At 41.8% G+C, this 16,949-nt stretch overlaps 1 protein-coding gene across 1 annotated transcript in view; it reads left to right on the top strand.

Annotated features, from left to right (window-relative positions):
• The window catches only part of ctnnd2a (catenin (cadherin-associated protein), delta 2a), a gene marked incomplete at its 3' end in the record, with an annotated part of 228,686 nt that overhangs the window by 113,533 nt on the left and 98,204 nt on the right, over nt 1-16,949 (top strand). The window contains exons 9-13 of the mRNA XM_079181443.1: nt 1,860-1,914; nt 2,413-2,623; nt 2,913-3,030; nt 4,481-4,613; nt 8,798-8,971. Coding sequence (XP_079037569.1) covers nt 1,860-1,914; nt 2,413-2,623; nt 2,913-3,030; nt 4,481-4,613; nt 8,798-8,971 — 691 coding nt within the window. The remainder of the gene's footprint in view (nt 1-1,859; nt 1,915-2,412; nt 2,624-2,912; nt 3,031-4,480; nt 4,614-8,797; nt 8,972-16,949) is intronic.

Raw genomic sequence — 16,949 nt, 5'->3', positions numbered from 1 at the left:
TGTAGTTAAGCCAGGTTAAGTTACAGCTTCCATCATGGTTTACTTATTGTGTGTTGAGATCAGGGTGTATCCACAACTCAAGGTCGAATGCTATACTGTACCCTTTTATAAGCGCTTTGACATATAGACAACACATCGACAAAGTGTATGCATGTTACTGAGTCAGGAACATGTAAGACGACATATAGAAACCACCATAGCTCACTGTGTATTTTACCAGTTCCTCGTTTTACCAATTTTCTATTTTTCGTTTTCGGTGTCTCCTTGTCTCTGGTACTCTACCTGCCTCCATAAACTGTGTGTCAGGTTTTGTGAAAGAGACCGCTAATCCACTCAACCAGAGATAAATCAGTTTTCCATGACCCCTCTGCAAACAAAGCAGTGCTGGAACCAAAAGCCTGTTGTCTTCCGCAGACACGCTTTAGCTCCTCGCAAAGCAGGGAAATATAACCAGAAACTGCCTTTCACAACATAATTGGAGATGATGTGCCTGTGAGTGTGATGCTTTATTTATCCCAAGGGAGGTTTGCTGAGCAGGAATGCTTTTTTCTATAGTCTTTCTGCACAATTGTACACCTGCAAAGATACAAACCTGCAACCTGTTATGTACAAACGTATAGCCTTGTACTCTAGATTGTTGATGGATGTGTGTTGGCATGTTGTGAGACACTGGTTATTGGATGATCATATGTCTGCGGTCATTTACATTTGTAAGTGTGTGTTTGCATACGTCTTTCCATGTGTGTTTAAGTGTGTCTCGGGCTTGATTTATACAATTTCACAGAAACAGAATCAGATATGCACAGCAGATAAAGATAATGTCGAACACTCAACCGTGTACATTGGTATTTGTTAGTCTCTCCTGATGTGTATGAAATTGAGAGTATTCCAAATGTTATTCAATACCGTCAAACGCTCCGCTCCCTATCGTATTATACGTAATGCGTGCCAGTAGAGGACGGTGGGCAAGCTTTTATGGTGGACCAGCTATTTTCATTGAAGTGACATCCCCCCAAGTGTCTCCCTACCCATTTACAGCTTTAAGCATCAACATAAGGCTATATGAGACTCAGTGGAGCACCGGCATATGCTCTCCCCGACTGCCTCTGGAGACTAAGGAGGATATATTAGGATGGACCAGCATGTGATGTGTGGTAGAAAGGCTTCTCATGCTCTAACTTTGCCTCACACACTGGCACAACCTTTTTAGGAATTAATTGCATTTTTCAGTCAAAACTGTAGGTAGCGGGACTGTTTTTTTCCTCTGACCTCCTTTAAAATCGGTCCAAGACTAAGATTTTGTGACTTACATTGTATAACATTCATAGCTTTCTATATGTTACAAAAATCAATACAAGTAATTTAAAAACAAATGTCTTTGTCTCTATGTTTTGTCTGATTTTTGTATACGATTCAGATATTTAAAGTATTTGTGAATATTGTGGTTTACGAGATGACAGATGATAAATATTAAGACATGGATACACGACGGACTGTGTAATCTTTCCCTCCACTTTGAGTAGGTGGTGAATCAAGGCTTCATGAGAAATGATTTCAGTCTGCTGAACTCCTAGGCCTTCTCTGCCTGCTTCTATGAGTCTGTTTGAATCACCCTCTGATTTCTGTTGGGATTTCAGTACGAGCTCCTCAAAGGCTTGACTCTACTCATTGTGCATGAAAAAGTTTTTGATGGCCACTACTCTTTCTTCTTTTTTTATACAGTTTTTATTAACTCTGTCTCTCCCTTTCCCTCCTCCCAACTTCTCCCTCCGCCACTAATCCCTCACTCTATTCATCCCGTGTTCCCTGTCACGACTCCTCTTCCATCTCCTGCTCTGTGTTACCCCACATCCCCTCAGGTGACATCTAGCCGTGCTGCCCAGCAGCAACAATCACAAACTGGGGCAGGGTCAGGTAAGAACTCACTGTGAATACACAGAGCTGACATTTGGAGACGCTGACAGACATGCATGAGAATTGGAACAAAAGAACTTGCCACTAGCAGAATGTTTTTTTTTCGAGCCTGCAGTATGTATAATTCTCTCTCATGGTAGGGCTACAGATCTGATGATACTACCACAAAGTCGATCATTGATCTTTGGCCTAAGGCATCTACCAAGTACACTTATGAAACACCCAATGATCAAAACATGTTATAATGTTATGGCCAATCCATGATGAGCACAGAAGTCCAATAACAAAACAGCACCCGGGCCAACCATTTTCCTCCTGGTTTCTCCATTGTTAACCATGTGAATATTGAAGTCCCCCAGCGGAGCTATAGAGTTCCTAGGCGACATCCTTTTTAAGACCCCCACCCAGGCTGACTGTTGCAAGCATCGCTACATTTCTAACTCATTCTTTTGCTTTCCCCCGTCTGTTGAATTCTCTCTCCCTTACCATGTTCTCCAGGGATCTACTACTCCAGCTCCACCTTACCCACCCAGCGTGTCAGTTCCCCTCTGTCTGGAGGAGGTGGAGGCTCAGGACCCGGTTCCCCAGGTAAACTTCAACGGCTGGGATCAGCCTCCGATGCTCCGGGGTACTCTACCACTCAGCGCCTGCCTTCCTCCTCCTCTCCCAGCAAACAGTCTCCTGCTAATCGACTGGCCAAGTCATACAGGTAGAAAACCACAGTGACTGTGACATTGCTATTGACTTTGATGTATTGGTGTGTTAACACTGATGTGTTTGAAGGTGGAAAAAGGCGATGACTGTATTTAACACATTAGTCTCATTCATAGGTTTTACAGACAGTAAGAGAGGAGAGATAAATACACAATGAGTGACTGTAATTGAACAGATGAGAATGGAAAGGAGAATTACCTTTGGAGTGCCTTTCGGCATGCAGTGACTATAACATAGTCACATACAAGCATTGTTTTTACAGTATATGTGATTTTGTCTTGCAGCACCACAGCTGCTGTGACAACTGCAGGAGGGGGCGGGTCTCCCCTGAGGGTCGCATCTCCACCCAACTCTACAGCAGCGGGGGGAGGGGCCGGCTCATCATCGTCCCCTCTTCACCAGGTACAGGATGTTACAGTCTTACCGGAGTATTAGGTGCCAACTTTTTTATGCGCACCCTGCATTCACATTGCATTGCAAATGCTACTGATAGTAATACATTGCTAATGAGTGAAACCAAGGCAGCTGCAACTGTAGTAGAGTTAAAACAATAATAATAGTGATAAAAACTTCACTTTTAATGCAAAAGCTGTTAGCTCAAAGTACTTTACAAAAATATATATATAACACAGGTAGATAAACAGTGAAATAAGACCACCAAGAATAATACAAATGAGATAATTAGTGGAAAAAAAATATATAAAAAGAAATATATATATATCTGTATAATAATAATAATTGAAATGTCATAAATTATAGGCCACATTTTTCAGTTGTCGATTAATAAAGTTTACAGAGTCCACATCTCTTAAAGCGTTCGGTAGGGTATTCGATCATTTTGAAGCAAGCTGTGCTGCCTTTTTTCTCTTGTGCGTATAATTGTGTGTATTTAGTATTTAAAGACCCAGCAGTGTTATAGAAGATCTGAGAGCCGAACGTTGGCAATCATTCTTAAGTAATAAAAAGCTGTTTTGATTGCCTTCTTTATGTGTGAAAATGTATGTGTATTTTAGTTTTATATTTGCTTAGTTTCAAGAAGTTAACGCTCATACAATTTTTTTCTGCAGCCATCCCAGTAGTCATGGGACACAAGGCATTGTCATCCTCAGGCTCAAGCGTAATATACAGCTGCGTATCATCAGAGCAACTGTGAAAATTAGGATAAGATTCTCTGATGATGTTACCTAAAGGGAGCATATTCAATAGCTAATATAAGCAGCATAATAGTACAAAGATTATATTTCAATGTACAATATTTACAGTGCTAATGCCCAGTATTGGTATTTCTTGAACAGTAATTGACAGTCATACCATTCTATGTAACTATGATATTGTGTAGTCTGATTGAATTGATGCTAACCGGCTGGTTGTTCGATCAAAGATTATTTCATTTTGTGCTTTGTCGGATCTTTAATCATGACAAAGAATGGCGTTACTGTACCTCCAGATCAATTACAGATTGAGTCATATCTTCAGACAAAAATCTATACATGTCAATTAAACTTCATCCAGTGGGTAATCTTCAAATAGCACCTTATCTAAACCCTGGAGCCTGAGGTAAATTTGTTGGTTGCTTATGTTCAATATCTCACACTGTAGCGTGATGAAAAGTATTTTGTGAATGGGTGTTTTCAATGAAAATTACATTCCTAACTCTAAGTGGTCACATGGTTCACACATAGTGAAACATTTGAATTTATAAGCCTCACTTGGATATTGACAAATATTTTACATATTTAGCTGCCAAAACATTGTAATCTTACAAGAAGTATTTCACCAATAGATCATTTACAATGAGTGAATTTATAATATTTGAAAGTAACAACAACAAAAAAACCTCTTGTCTTTGCAGATGAGTTCGGGCATAGGGAGCTATGCCACTCTGTCTCCCAAACGACTGGCAGCTCACCACGCTTCTGACCAGTACAAGATCTCCCACGAGCTCTACGCTACGGCTACACTGCAGAGGCCTGGCAGTCTGGCAGGTGGGAGTTCACGCACTCATGCCGTCTTAACATCCACGCGTACATTTCAATATACCTCATCATGGCCATTCTAAGAAAGTCCAGTTCTACATTCAAGTCTAATGAATTAGTCAATCTTTTGATAAGCACATCGATGTGTTGTGGTTGGTATCTTAGAGTTATCTACTCCATATATCGCAGCACTTCTTCTTCGTGGCTGCCCTTTATAAAGAACATGCGCTCGCTGTTCTGCAGTTTCATTTGTGTACTTTAAACTGCTTATGAACAGGTGTGTTGTGACTACCAGACAGAGACCTGCTTTAAGGAGATTAACGTGATGCTGAGTCTAATTGTGTTGTCAAATAAGATCTATTTACTGTCTCTGGGAGCTGAATGTATTAGGATGACACTGGTCTCTCAGTACATGCAGCAACAGATTTTTATTTGCCCCTGCAGCTGCATTGACAAGTTAATGGCTTTCTCTCTTGACTCTGCAAAATTGAGTTGGCTGAATATCAAACTGAAAATGAAACTGTGTTGTGGAAACTTTTAATGGTCCAGTGTGTACAATTTCATTTGAGGTTCTCTGTTTGTGCCTGTTTCAATGATAGATAAACTATTGTTTCAAGGACTTTTAATTTTCAAGGCTTGTATTACAAGTGCCATTCAGACTAAAAGTAGTTTTAGATAGCCTTCCTTTTTCATTTGGCTTTACTAAAATGTCATGTAATTACAAAAATATTCATTCATGATTACAAAGTCATGTAAATGCAGACAAATGTCAATGTTCCTTCTCTCTAATACTTTAAGGGTTTAAACCAATTTTGGAAATCTGTGTTGATTTTTTAATTCTTCTTTTTATTTATTTTTTCTTCTTCTTCAATGTAAATATGGACATTCTGTGAGCTTAGTATAGTAAAGAGCTTCACCATTTGTAATGCCTCTGTTACAGCCTCCTTTGCCACAGGTTTATTTATTTTTTTAGATTTTTCATGCGGGTTAAAGATTTATTTGACGTGATTAATCCTGATTGAACCAGGTGGTAGTGTTTTGAAGCTCCGGCGTGAGTTAAATGATTAGCCCTTTAAACTCGGAGCTATATTGATGAAGAACATGACCTTCATGCTTTACCCTGAGGGCATAACTGGGATCTTGAAGCAGTGCCTGTGGTTTCATCTCTTCTGAAGACTTTAAATGAAGAAGAAAGGAAAGGACGAGGCTGAACAGGACGAGTACCCAAGGAACCCATGGAGATCTGCCTGTCACTATAAATAACAGACCTTGGTCATATGTTCATCAGAATTTGCTTTCATGTGCTTTGAATACTTGTCTGAAATTTCTAGGACTCACCATATTTCTAAAATCCTACCAACCAAGAATAATTTGGCGATACTTTGAGTGAGAGGTGAGCTTATTCTCAGTGGGCAACATCCTCCTGGAAGAAAAACACAGAAGAGTTCATGTGGCTGGCTTGTTTGGAGAGGCACCTAACAGCTCTGTAGCACCTCATCTACAGTGGAGTTAAGCTGCGTAAAAACCGAAATCGCCTAAAAAAACCAAAAATGTCCTCTCTGTGCTTCCCGCTTGAAGGGCCTGAGTGATACAGTCCACTGTTTCTAAATTTTGCAATAGTGACACAATAGCATAACATGGAGTAGAAATGAAGCTCTTTAAGCTTCATCATTACCACTGACTGGTGGTTGACATTGAAGCCTCTGGCACAACTGTGATGCCTTCGACATTTTTTATAGTTGTGTTTTATTTCTGATTTGATCGGCCCAGAAAATTGTTGGACCAATATGATACTTTCTTGGTAAAATGACAGTAGGTGCTGTACATGGTTACACATGAAGGCGCTTTACTGCAGGTGTGACATTTAGTTTGCTTTCTTGTTAACTATACAAACAGCACAGAGGCACCAAGGGACCAGAGTTGGTTTTTACATTTTCTTATCCTTTTTAAATATTTTACAGAATAAAATATCATGGGAGGGCATCTGTCTATTTCTCTCTCTCTGCATCATTCTATCTTCTCTTCTTAAAGTTCTCTCTCCCTTTGAAAGAAAGAGGTCAGTTCATCCACCAGTGGGCCCTTGTGAGTTCAAAAAATAAATGAATAAAGAAATAAAAACCGACTCCCCGAGACTTCAAAGATGAAAGGGATGAAGGAAGAGAGAGAGAGAGAGAGCTGGGATGAGTCATGCCGTTAATGGGTGTGTCCACGACTCTAATTAGCACTCCTTAATGAATATGCTGACCATCTCTGCCTGTTTCTTGCTTGGTGTTCCTCTATCTGTCTCCAAATTCGCCTCATTTCAATTGAGCTCAATGGCCATCCATTTCTGTCATTTTCTCAAATTATCTCCATCTCCTTTTCCTTCTTTTCTCACCGTCTTATTCCGACTCTGTCTTTCGGTTTGCCCTCTCCGCTGCTGGCTAGCAGAGTGTGACAGCCTACCTTTTCATTAGCAAGGAGGTAAACCGGCAAGTCCGTTCACCTCCCTGTTGAAAGGAGGACAGCACACAAAACGCAATAGCTTCTTTGCCACAGTCATGCTCAAAACAGGTATAATGAGGCCCACCGCTGCTTTATCATTTTCCATTGTGTATAGTACAGGAAATGCAGGCAGGCTTTTGTTCATCCTGAAAGGTGCTCGCACCATCCTATCGTAGGCTGTTCGATAAAGGAGGTTTAGGGTAACAGATTCCCGCTGTGTATTTCTGTTTGAGTATTCACTATCATTCAGCTTTACAATACTCTCTTGGACTTGTCTGCTTTATTGGACGTATAAAACAAGAAAAAGACACAGATCCTAAGCCGCAACAAAAACTAGAGCATGGCTACATGGTACTGTATGCACTTGATCCTATACTGAGATGACTAGGCCTCACATGCTTTGCCTTCTGATATGATCTGAAGGCTTGTGAGGTTAAGTTGATGGCGGATACACACCGAGGTCTGAATCCCGAGTCTTGAAGCTCTGCACTCATCCCCCTTCTTCGGCTGGAAAATGCTTGGCACGTGACTTTCCATCGATTGAGGGCTAATGCGATATGAACCAACGTTAGCTCGACTGGAAGATCTCTCTTCCCCTCAGTCATAGCTGTGTATATATGAGTGGGTGCACTTCTTTTGACTGCTATGTCACCCAAGCCCTGCTAACTCATTGTCCTATTCCCCCAGTCCCCCTCCTTTTCTTCTCCTTCCTAATTTTAATTAAGCTCCGTGTTTTCAGAGGGAGGCCTTACAATTGTTCTGCTGGGTAATGTAATGAACAAATGCCTGCTGTCAATGTCTTCCTTGCCCTGTGTCTGTGGGATTCCTGCCAGACACGGAGCAAGAGGGGGGACACTACATCTCATTATTTTATAGCTGACGACCAGCAATGTGTTCCTTGGAGATTAAAAAAATGAAATACAGAGGCATCCCTTTCTCTTGATCCTCTTTCTCTGCCTCTCTTTATATCTGCCTATTTCTTCCTATCTCATGTGTTGCTATGCATGTCTCTTTATTTTTCTGTCATTTCTTTCTCTACTTTGACTTGGTGCGTCACTAACTCACCGCTTTCCCTACCCCCCCCCACACACACACACACACACACACACACACACACACACACACACACACATCAACCTTATGTGTCCACCATATAAATAGTGTGCTATCTGTCACTTGGTGCCTTGTAACACTCACTCTATGCCGGCTAAAAAACATGGTACGGGGTTAAAATGGACATGTCTAAAGACAGAGGCCTGCTTTTTGTTGTCGAGTGCTGTGTTCCTCTCCTTTGCTTCCCTCTCATCATTACTGTTACAGTCTTTCAGCCATCATCTCCACACCTGTTCCTTTTCTTTTACCTTGTCTCTCGTGTGTACACATCGTCTTCTGCTTTATTCGCTTTCTTTCAAATCCTCTGTATACCTAGTTTCGACCCTCTCCATCCTCTGTGGTGCCTATCACTGCCTTCCCATTACACTATCTTTCCATTCCGTGCATAAAAATGGAACCCAGCTTCCCTTCCTCTATTTCTTTCCTTAATTTTTCTTTAAAGTCCATCTGTTTAATTCCCATGTACCACCCTTCCTTACCTCCTGTACCGTACCCCGTCTTGCAATTTGCCTTTCCCTCGTTTTATCCTCCTTCTTTCATCCTCTCTACCTATCTTCCTTACATCTTTTTTTCCTCTCTCTCTCTCTTTTCTCCAGGCTCTCGTGGCTCCTACAGTAGTCAGCACAGTCAGGAGCCCCTTCGGCCCTTGGGGTCCCCAGAGCACCACATTGATCCCATCTATGAAGAACGTGTCTACCACAACAAGGGCCCCATGAGGAGTCTTAGCCAGAGCCAGGGGCCGGACACAGGCCCCTATCGCAACAACACCGGTAAGGCCGTCCCTGCATTTGTATAATTAGTTACAGCTATGGAGTTTAATTTTAGCATTTTTTTTGTGTGTTTTTTAACTTCATATGCTGTGTATATTTGTTTTTAAGTTTGAAACTTCTCACTTAAAGGCATACTTTTGACCAATGTCCTTGTGAAAAAGACCCCCTTCCCTGCAGGCACTGCAGAAGGACAGCAAGGTCTGACTTGAATCTGCCTTTATGGAAACATAATAATGGAGCTGGGACAAACTTGTCTGAGGAGGCAAATGATGTGTTCATTAGGAGCTAAATTTACATCCATTTACGTCATTTCACGTCACACAGCAGCATGCATTCGCCTCATGTTTATTGATGCTCGCTTACCCAGTGTCAGGTATAAATGATGTAAAGATGCAACAACACACATTAGGACATATTTTTCCCCACATGAGTTGAATGTTGCAGCCCTTTTCCTGTTTTGGTTTATACTCGTTTTTTTTATGCTTTGTAGTTACTCGTGCACATTTCCAACAACTCCATCCAACCCAGGGACAAATGGAGAAAGTGCATAACAGAGAATAAAGCCATCGATGACCCTTTTGTTGGGGTTACTTTTTTTGCAGTTGGGAATGAAGCACAGTTGGTCACATTTTCTCTCAAAGTCACACACACACACACACAGTCACACCCGCTCTCTACGTAACTCCATTGTTGCCAGCAATGTGTTTTTAATAGGGTCTCATTGAGTTTATCTCAATGTGGGTTTAGGTACGCCATGGTAATCCCATTACCGTATCATACCCACATGAAAACACCCAAGTCGGTCACGCCACGTTCACAGCTCCCTCAATGTCATTAACCAGCCTAGCCTTAATAGCTATCATTAGCATTTGGGTCAGAATCATAGCACTAAATGTGCCACTCTCGACCAGCGTTTGAGTTGATCAGTTTGACTCACTTAAGAGGAGCGGGAGTTGCCTTTAAACACAGAGTAGTAGCTTGTGAAGCACATTGCAGTGCTCTGATAGCTGTCAGTGAAATCCTGAACTATTCATACAGCGATTGTCTTTGCAAGCAGGACTTAATTAAACAAGTGCTCCTCAGAAGTGTACAGAGAGGATCCACTGCTATCTATAATTTACTGCGCCTTGTATTTGTTTCAATAGATGGGTATGAGAAAGCTCACAAAGGGAATTTGTACTGCAGCTACAAAAATCAATAGACTGTGGATTAGACTGTGTACATTTAATTGCAACGCTTGAGGTTTACAATACGCTTCTCCTATGATACAGTATTTTAATTGTCTCATGTTGTTTAAACTAAATCCTCCGTTAGAGTATATTTTCCCCCTTGTGTTCTTGGCCCAATGTAACTGCCGTGGTAAATCCACACACCGAAGATGAACCGCGCCTTCAAGTCACTGGGCTGTTGAATTAAGGCTTGGCCTTGGCGCAGCATGTTTTAAAATTCATGTTAATAGTCTGCGCAGTGACTAGGAGGTTGTCTAATAAGGATTCATAATAGCACAGAGTGATGGCACATAGTGAACTGATAAGGGCTGTGCTGACATGGTGAGCGGTAAGTCATTAATTATGTCATAGCGCCTTTTCTTAGCAATGGCAGGCTCACATTATTGGTTCATTAAACTGGCATAGATCAATGTAATTAATGCTATAAGTCATTCCTGCGGTGGAACGAGAATGGAGACGTTTGCGTGTGTGTTTCAAACTTAAATTTGTAGTCAGTGGGTCTATATATACGGTGCACAGTGTCGGGCTAATTCAAGGCCAATTTAAACCAGGCACTTGCAGTGAAATGAAGCTCACAGTATTCATTGAGAGCGTGGGCCTTCACATTACTTAACTGGACACTTAACTATGAAGAGGAGCCGCATGATACAACAAAAGCCATTTAAGTGACTGTAATTGTTCATGCACTGTTTTTTTTAATAGTTTCCAGTTGAGGACAGAGAGACAGGTGGAAGTAAATAGGGAGCAAACAGGACACGAAGAAGAAGCAAGTAAAACAGACACATAGTGTGGTCAACTCCAGATTGAATCAACATTTGTGAGTTTGTAGAGGTCAAATGTCTGGTCAACAACCAGATGGTGAACATTGTTTTTCACTACCCTCAATACACATTTACTGCAATTGTTTTTAACAGTGGGGCTCATTGCTGAGGATTTATTTTCTATTTTGAGTAACTTGGGACTCATGTAGTAAGAAAACCAGCAGACCTGTCAGTCTGCCGGCGTTCTTACTGCAGCGGAGTGGACAGCAGTTTGACAACACACTTGACAATTCGGTCAGGTCCAGTTTAGAAAACTGTCAATTGGTTAACCTGTCTGTCTGCTCAGTTTCCATTCCTCCGTACTCTTCACAGCTCAGTTCACTTCGAAGTTCATTGTTCGCCTGGCCAGGCTGTGTTACATCAACAGTATTGTCACCACATCTCCAGTAAATACAACTGAGAAAATCTAAAAAGGTTTCTATGAAACATCTGCTCCATCTGTTTGACTGTGTGTATGTCTGTATCATGGCCAAGCCCTCTCTCTCTCATGCACACACCCTTCTTCAGTTACCGTATTCTCACTAACTGCTGTCTTAACCTCTTCATCCTCTTTTCCTATCTACCCAGCACACCCACACATCCACGCACAGCACCATATTATTGTGCAAGTATGAGTGTGTCTGTCTGGATTTTTTGCACTATGCATGTGTGTAGGCAGCGAGCAACGTTTCATTCTAGGATTAAACCAGGCCAGCGCCCCAGAGGACTGCAGGTTAATGTGGCCTATTTTCAGCGATTATTCCTGCATGGTCACAGCATCTCTAACACACACACACACACACACACACACACACACATCCATACACATTCATTCTGCTACAAAGATGAATCGCAGCATGAAATAAAAAAGCCTCAGGATGTGGTTTACACATTTGTTTATTTTTTCCAAAAAGATATTGTGTGCAGTTTGTCACGTTGTTTTTGTTTGTTTCTTTACATCCTCCCTGTTTCTGACATCAGTAATGCTCTCTCTATTCTCTTTAGTGACCTCTCATTCCTTCTGCCTCTTACTATTTTCTACCCTTTTATATGCATTTCTACCCTTCTCTTTATTTTATTGTCTACTTATTCAGAGAGCAGTGACATCTTTTTTCATGCCCTCCTCCTCTCTTCTTCCTCCCTCCTTTCCTCTGACCTTCCCTCCTTGCTTGCTCCCCTTTTCTTCCTCCCCTCCTGCCTGTGGTCTTACGTGTTTGCCTTTCTACCCTCCCTCCTTGTTTCATCAAAGCTATCTTGGTCTGTATTAATGACTCTGACCACTGGGAATAGCATCAGCTCTGAATGGATGTGGCACTTTTTCTCTTTAATGGCTTATCATCAGACCCGCATGTAGCTCAGGTAGCGACAGAGAGAATGGGTAGATTCATTGCCACGACTATTTGTTAGGTGCATCTAGTAGCCAGGTTGAGCTATGGCTGTTGATAAGGACTGTTATGTAGTTTAACATTGCTCCCTCCAGTATCTTTGAAGGAGACAGACATAAATTCGTCCACAACCATTAATCACTGAGCCGTGGTAAAAACAAGGTTATATTGTCTCAGCCATTAACAGAACTAGATACGCATATGATGCAAAGTGTTACGGGAACAATTGAGAATTTGCATTTTGAGTCCGACTTTCTATGCATTTTACGTCACATTTTTGGAAACAATGCTCTGGCCAGCCCTGTGGTTTTGTTAGAGTGTTTATACCTTATCAACTGCTAACCAGACAACACCATGGACAGTGTTTTATGCTGCATCCACTCCAAGAGCTTTTCAAATTAAGAGCCTGTTCTTGGATATTCTAAACTTTACTTTCGATAAACCATTCCCGGGTCAGTCCAGAGGCTGATTTAAAAAAAAAAAATGTTGTCTGTGTACATTCTTGGCATAATCTTTGATGTTTGGGCATCTCTTTTTGGGCTGATGCAGCTCAGCCTCTGCCACGGTGTCTATAGCCTTGTTTTTCTGACTCCTCTTCTAAATGAGGATGGCCGCGGATTGTTGCAGATGAATAATTACTCTCTGGTAACATAGCGTGTTTTCTTTTCTGTCTATTTTTGGATAAATGCAGGGAGGGCTATGGTGTTTGCAAGAATCACAGAATATGTGAACACACACTTCTTAACATTAGGTTCCTGCGATTAAATCCATGCAGTTCCCAAGACAAGTGATCAGTTCACATAAGCGCGCGCGCACGTGCGTGTGTATGTGTGTATTTGTGTGTGTGTGCGTGTGTGTGTTATGTTTCTCGAAACCATAGCAGGATTATTTTCGCTTAAAATTGCAGCTCTTTAGCACCGGCTCCTTTGTGAGTGTGAATGTGCACACATACGGTAGGCCTACACGTGCACAGTAAAAAGGAGAAGATGAAATATGAGGAAGGCTTTGCATCAAACCATTAAACCAATCTGCTTTCCCCTTTAAATCTGCTGTGTTACTTCTGTAATGAGATCTGACATCCTAATGAGGGGGACAGAGCAGAGAGCGTGATGGAGGAGAGAGATTAGAGCGAGAGAAAAAAAACAAGCCCAAGAGAGGAGGTAAAGACGAAGAGGACGGGAGAGGGGATGCAGCTCTCCTGCTTCTCTTCTGACCAGTAGGCAGGAAAAGTTCAGGGTTACTATTGAATAGAGAAAGTGACAGATCCTTAAGAGAAAAGGAAGCATATGTCCCCACCCCAAATGGGGTTTGTGATACCAATTATAGTCACTTGGACTGTGTGTGTGTGTGTGTTCATTTATACGGATATGACTGATGGATTTTCATAGTTACAATCTCAAAGATCTGCGTCTCATTCTCGTTTCTTTCATCTACATGGCGATAATCTTTTATTGCAGGTGTGCTTTAAGATCTCACTTCCCAGAGATCTAAACAATGTCGCCGCTTGTGATTATTCCACTACAGACACTGCAGTTTGTAATGCTGCGAAGTGCAAGGGCTTCCATTAGCGTGCCACAGGCTCAATCACCAGTGTGTTACCTCATTCAGCGGTAGATAGATTTACTTTAAATGAAAACCTTTGAGAGCGTTACTTCAACGATTTAAACATTATTTGTACCTTTTTTAAACTCATATTAAAAAGTGTGCATACATGTAGAAGCATACATATACATTTTATCGAATGGCCACAAGACATTGTTTAGACAAAGTTTCATAAAATAGAAATGTATATATTATATCACAAGTAATAATGGTAGTTATTACTTTCTTTTTACTTGTAGGAATGGTCATGTGTTACCGATGGTAGCGAGTGCATGGTTGAAATGGGGGCAGAGTGAGTAGCATGAGGAATTGACCAGTCTCAGTAGCCCTAAATCACCAGTTAGTAGGGAACTAAAGCACTGCGGCATTGTTGGACCTTTTGTCTGAAGTGTCCTCCAAGACACTTTAGTGTGTCGCTCATCAGGCTCGCTCTGTCGCCAGGTCAGATTAGATTTGTTTGGCCAGGATCAATTTCAGCTTGGCTCCTGATCCTGCTGATCTTTTAATGAACCTACGGTCGGTTCAACAACAGCGAAAAAGTATTTGTAAATGTGCTGTTACTTATAAAGTGATGCTTAAATGTCCAGTATATGACTCATCTTAGCAGTTTGATGATAACATTTTGAAACAGGAAATGAAGGAAGGAAGGAAAGGGGACAAAAGAAGGAGAGGTGAAAGGAAGGAAATGGAAAAGTGATTTATTCCTCTGCACATTCATGTGCATAATAATGTCTGCTGCAGTCTGCTTTTTAACAGAAAGACTGAACTCTGACAGGCAATGCAACTATGACCGACAGTACCGTTCAACTTAGTGGTGTGATAGTGGACAACAACTCAATTTCTAAGTGTATTCCAGGTTACTTATGTAGTGGCTTAAACTTGTACAGTATTTACAGTGAGTTTCTGCTGAAGCCTCAGAAAGCTTTAATTACCAGCTCAAAGCATCTGACTTACTCTCCAGATCAGCACAAATTCTTTCCCTTGCGAAAACATATGGCGCTTCCTAAATGTAGGTTTAAGTGAAGTTGGTGCTAGTCACCCCAGCACCACCCTCTCTCTGTGTGTTCACAAGTGCACATGCACACACACACACACACCAGTGTCCTCTAATACTGTTCATACCACACGTGCACAAAGCGTGCACAGAAACGCGCACACATCAGCACATTCTACTTGTGTCCTATGCTATCTCAGTATACATGATTAGCATATTCTCTGTTTTATCAGCAGTAATGATTTCATAACTGGAGAAAGAAACATTCATTTGTTTTTGTCCTCAGAGATCACACCGATACACTGGAAGTCAGCACAAAAGACAGCAATGACTGTCTTTATTAAATGACAACGAAACCTTCATATCTGCTGTTCCATTCTTTAATTGATTCACAGTTTATCATTATATACATTGCTTATTGCCTCCGTGGTTGCGCTTTGTCTCCCCACTGTCCCGTATTGTACCATGAATGCATATAAATAACCTGCCCTCACAACTGTGGATATCTTTAACATCAACAATCCTTTTAGCCCTCTTTCTCTCAAACCGTTTCACTGTCACTATATTATTTAGACTGAATCAAGCTCAAATGTAAGTCACGTTCAAGTTAAGTGTGAAATCCATCCATCCATCTTATCTTATTCAGGGTTGTGGGGGGCTGCAGCATACTGGAGAGAGGCAGGTAACACACAGGGGAGAAGGGTTCACATGCACCGGGGGTGATAAAGAGTGCCCAGTCCACCTCACTTGCATCTCTTTGGGCTGTGGTTGGGAAAAGGAGCACCCGGAAGACATCCACATAAACGCAATACACAAAGGCCCGAGCTCTCAGATTCCAATCCTTTGCCATAAGGCAACAGTGCTAACAACTGAACGGCCATGTTTCCTATAACTGGGATCATTTAGTGTAGATTCTGTGAAGCACCCAAATGGTGGTGTCTTGTTTTTCCAGGATATTGGTCTCAGATATTGGCTTTATGCCATAAAGCAATTTGTGAGGCTAGAAGATGTTCTTAGCAACAGCAACAAGTCAAGTTAACTTGTATTGTATCTATTAAAAACAAGGTATTTCAAAATGTTACATTAGACATCATTAGACTTTTTTTTTTGTCTTGGTGCCATACATGAGTGTGTAACGTGCAGTGGCTGTATGCCAAATGGACCATCCTTCGGTTGGACTTTTCATGACTTTCACCATTGTCCTTCCGCAGCATGAACATTTAGCAGCAGCCACTGGCCTGGGGCCCCTCGCTGTGTCTAAGTAGCAAGCTCGGAGAAAGACATGGCACCTTGACTCATAGAGCCAAGTGTCCTACAGCTCCCACACTGTAAAACGCTGTATACTTGATACTGAATGTGCAAAAGGGAGTGTGTGTGTGTGTGTATATGTGTGTCCTTCAGTGCTTCCAGCTCAGGAACATCAAGAGCTGTGTGTTGGCCAGGAGGATCTCCCAGGGATAAACAGAGGGAGAAACTAATCCTTACTCTCCTCCACATTCAAGCAGTGTGTGTTTTTGTGTGCGCGTGTGCGTGTTTGCTTCACCCGTGGCTGCTGTCGGCAAGGTTGTGTGTGCATGTTGTTGGATGACCTTAAAGCATTAGAAAAAGATGTGTTACAGGCACGCATGTTTAGTCCATGTCAATCACTGGCATATTTAGAAATCTGTGTTTGTGTGCTCGTGCGTGCCCCTGCGAGTGTGCGTATGTGAGAGGGATAGAGACTGTGAGGGGTTTTGTGTAATCGTGCTGAGCGCTGAAGCGTGTCGAGAGAAAGGACATGTCCTCAGCTCTGATCACATAGTCTACTACAACCACAATGGAGGGAGAGCGATAGAGAGACGGACGGGTGTTAGGGAAGAAAGGGGTGGGGGGGGATGAAATGAATGGATGATGTAGAGGGAGAGAGGGAGAGAAAAGGAGGGATTGAAAGGGAAGGTTTCAGAGTAGATGGGTGAGTAAAAGAAAGAT

This window comes from Pholis gunnellus, assembly GCF_910591455.1.
Source record: "Pholis gunnellus genome assembly, chromosome: 20".
NCBI lineage: Eukaryota > Metazoa > Chordata > Actinopteri > Perciformes > Pholidae > Pholis > Pholis gunnellus.
Note: the sequence above shows the minus strand (reverse complement) of the source record. Positions and strands in the feature narration are given on the sequence as shown.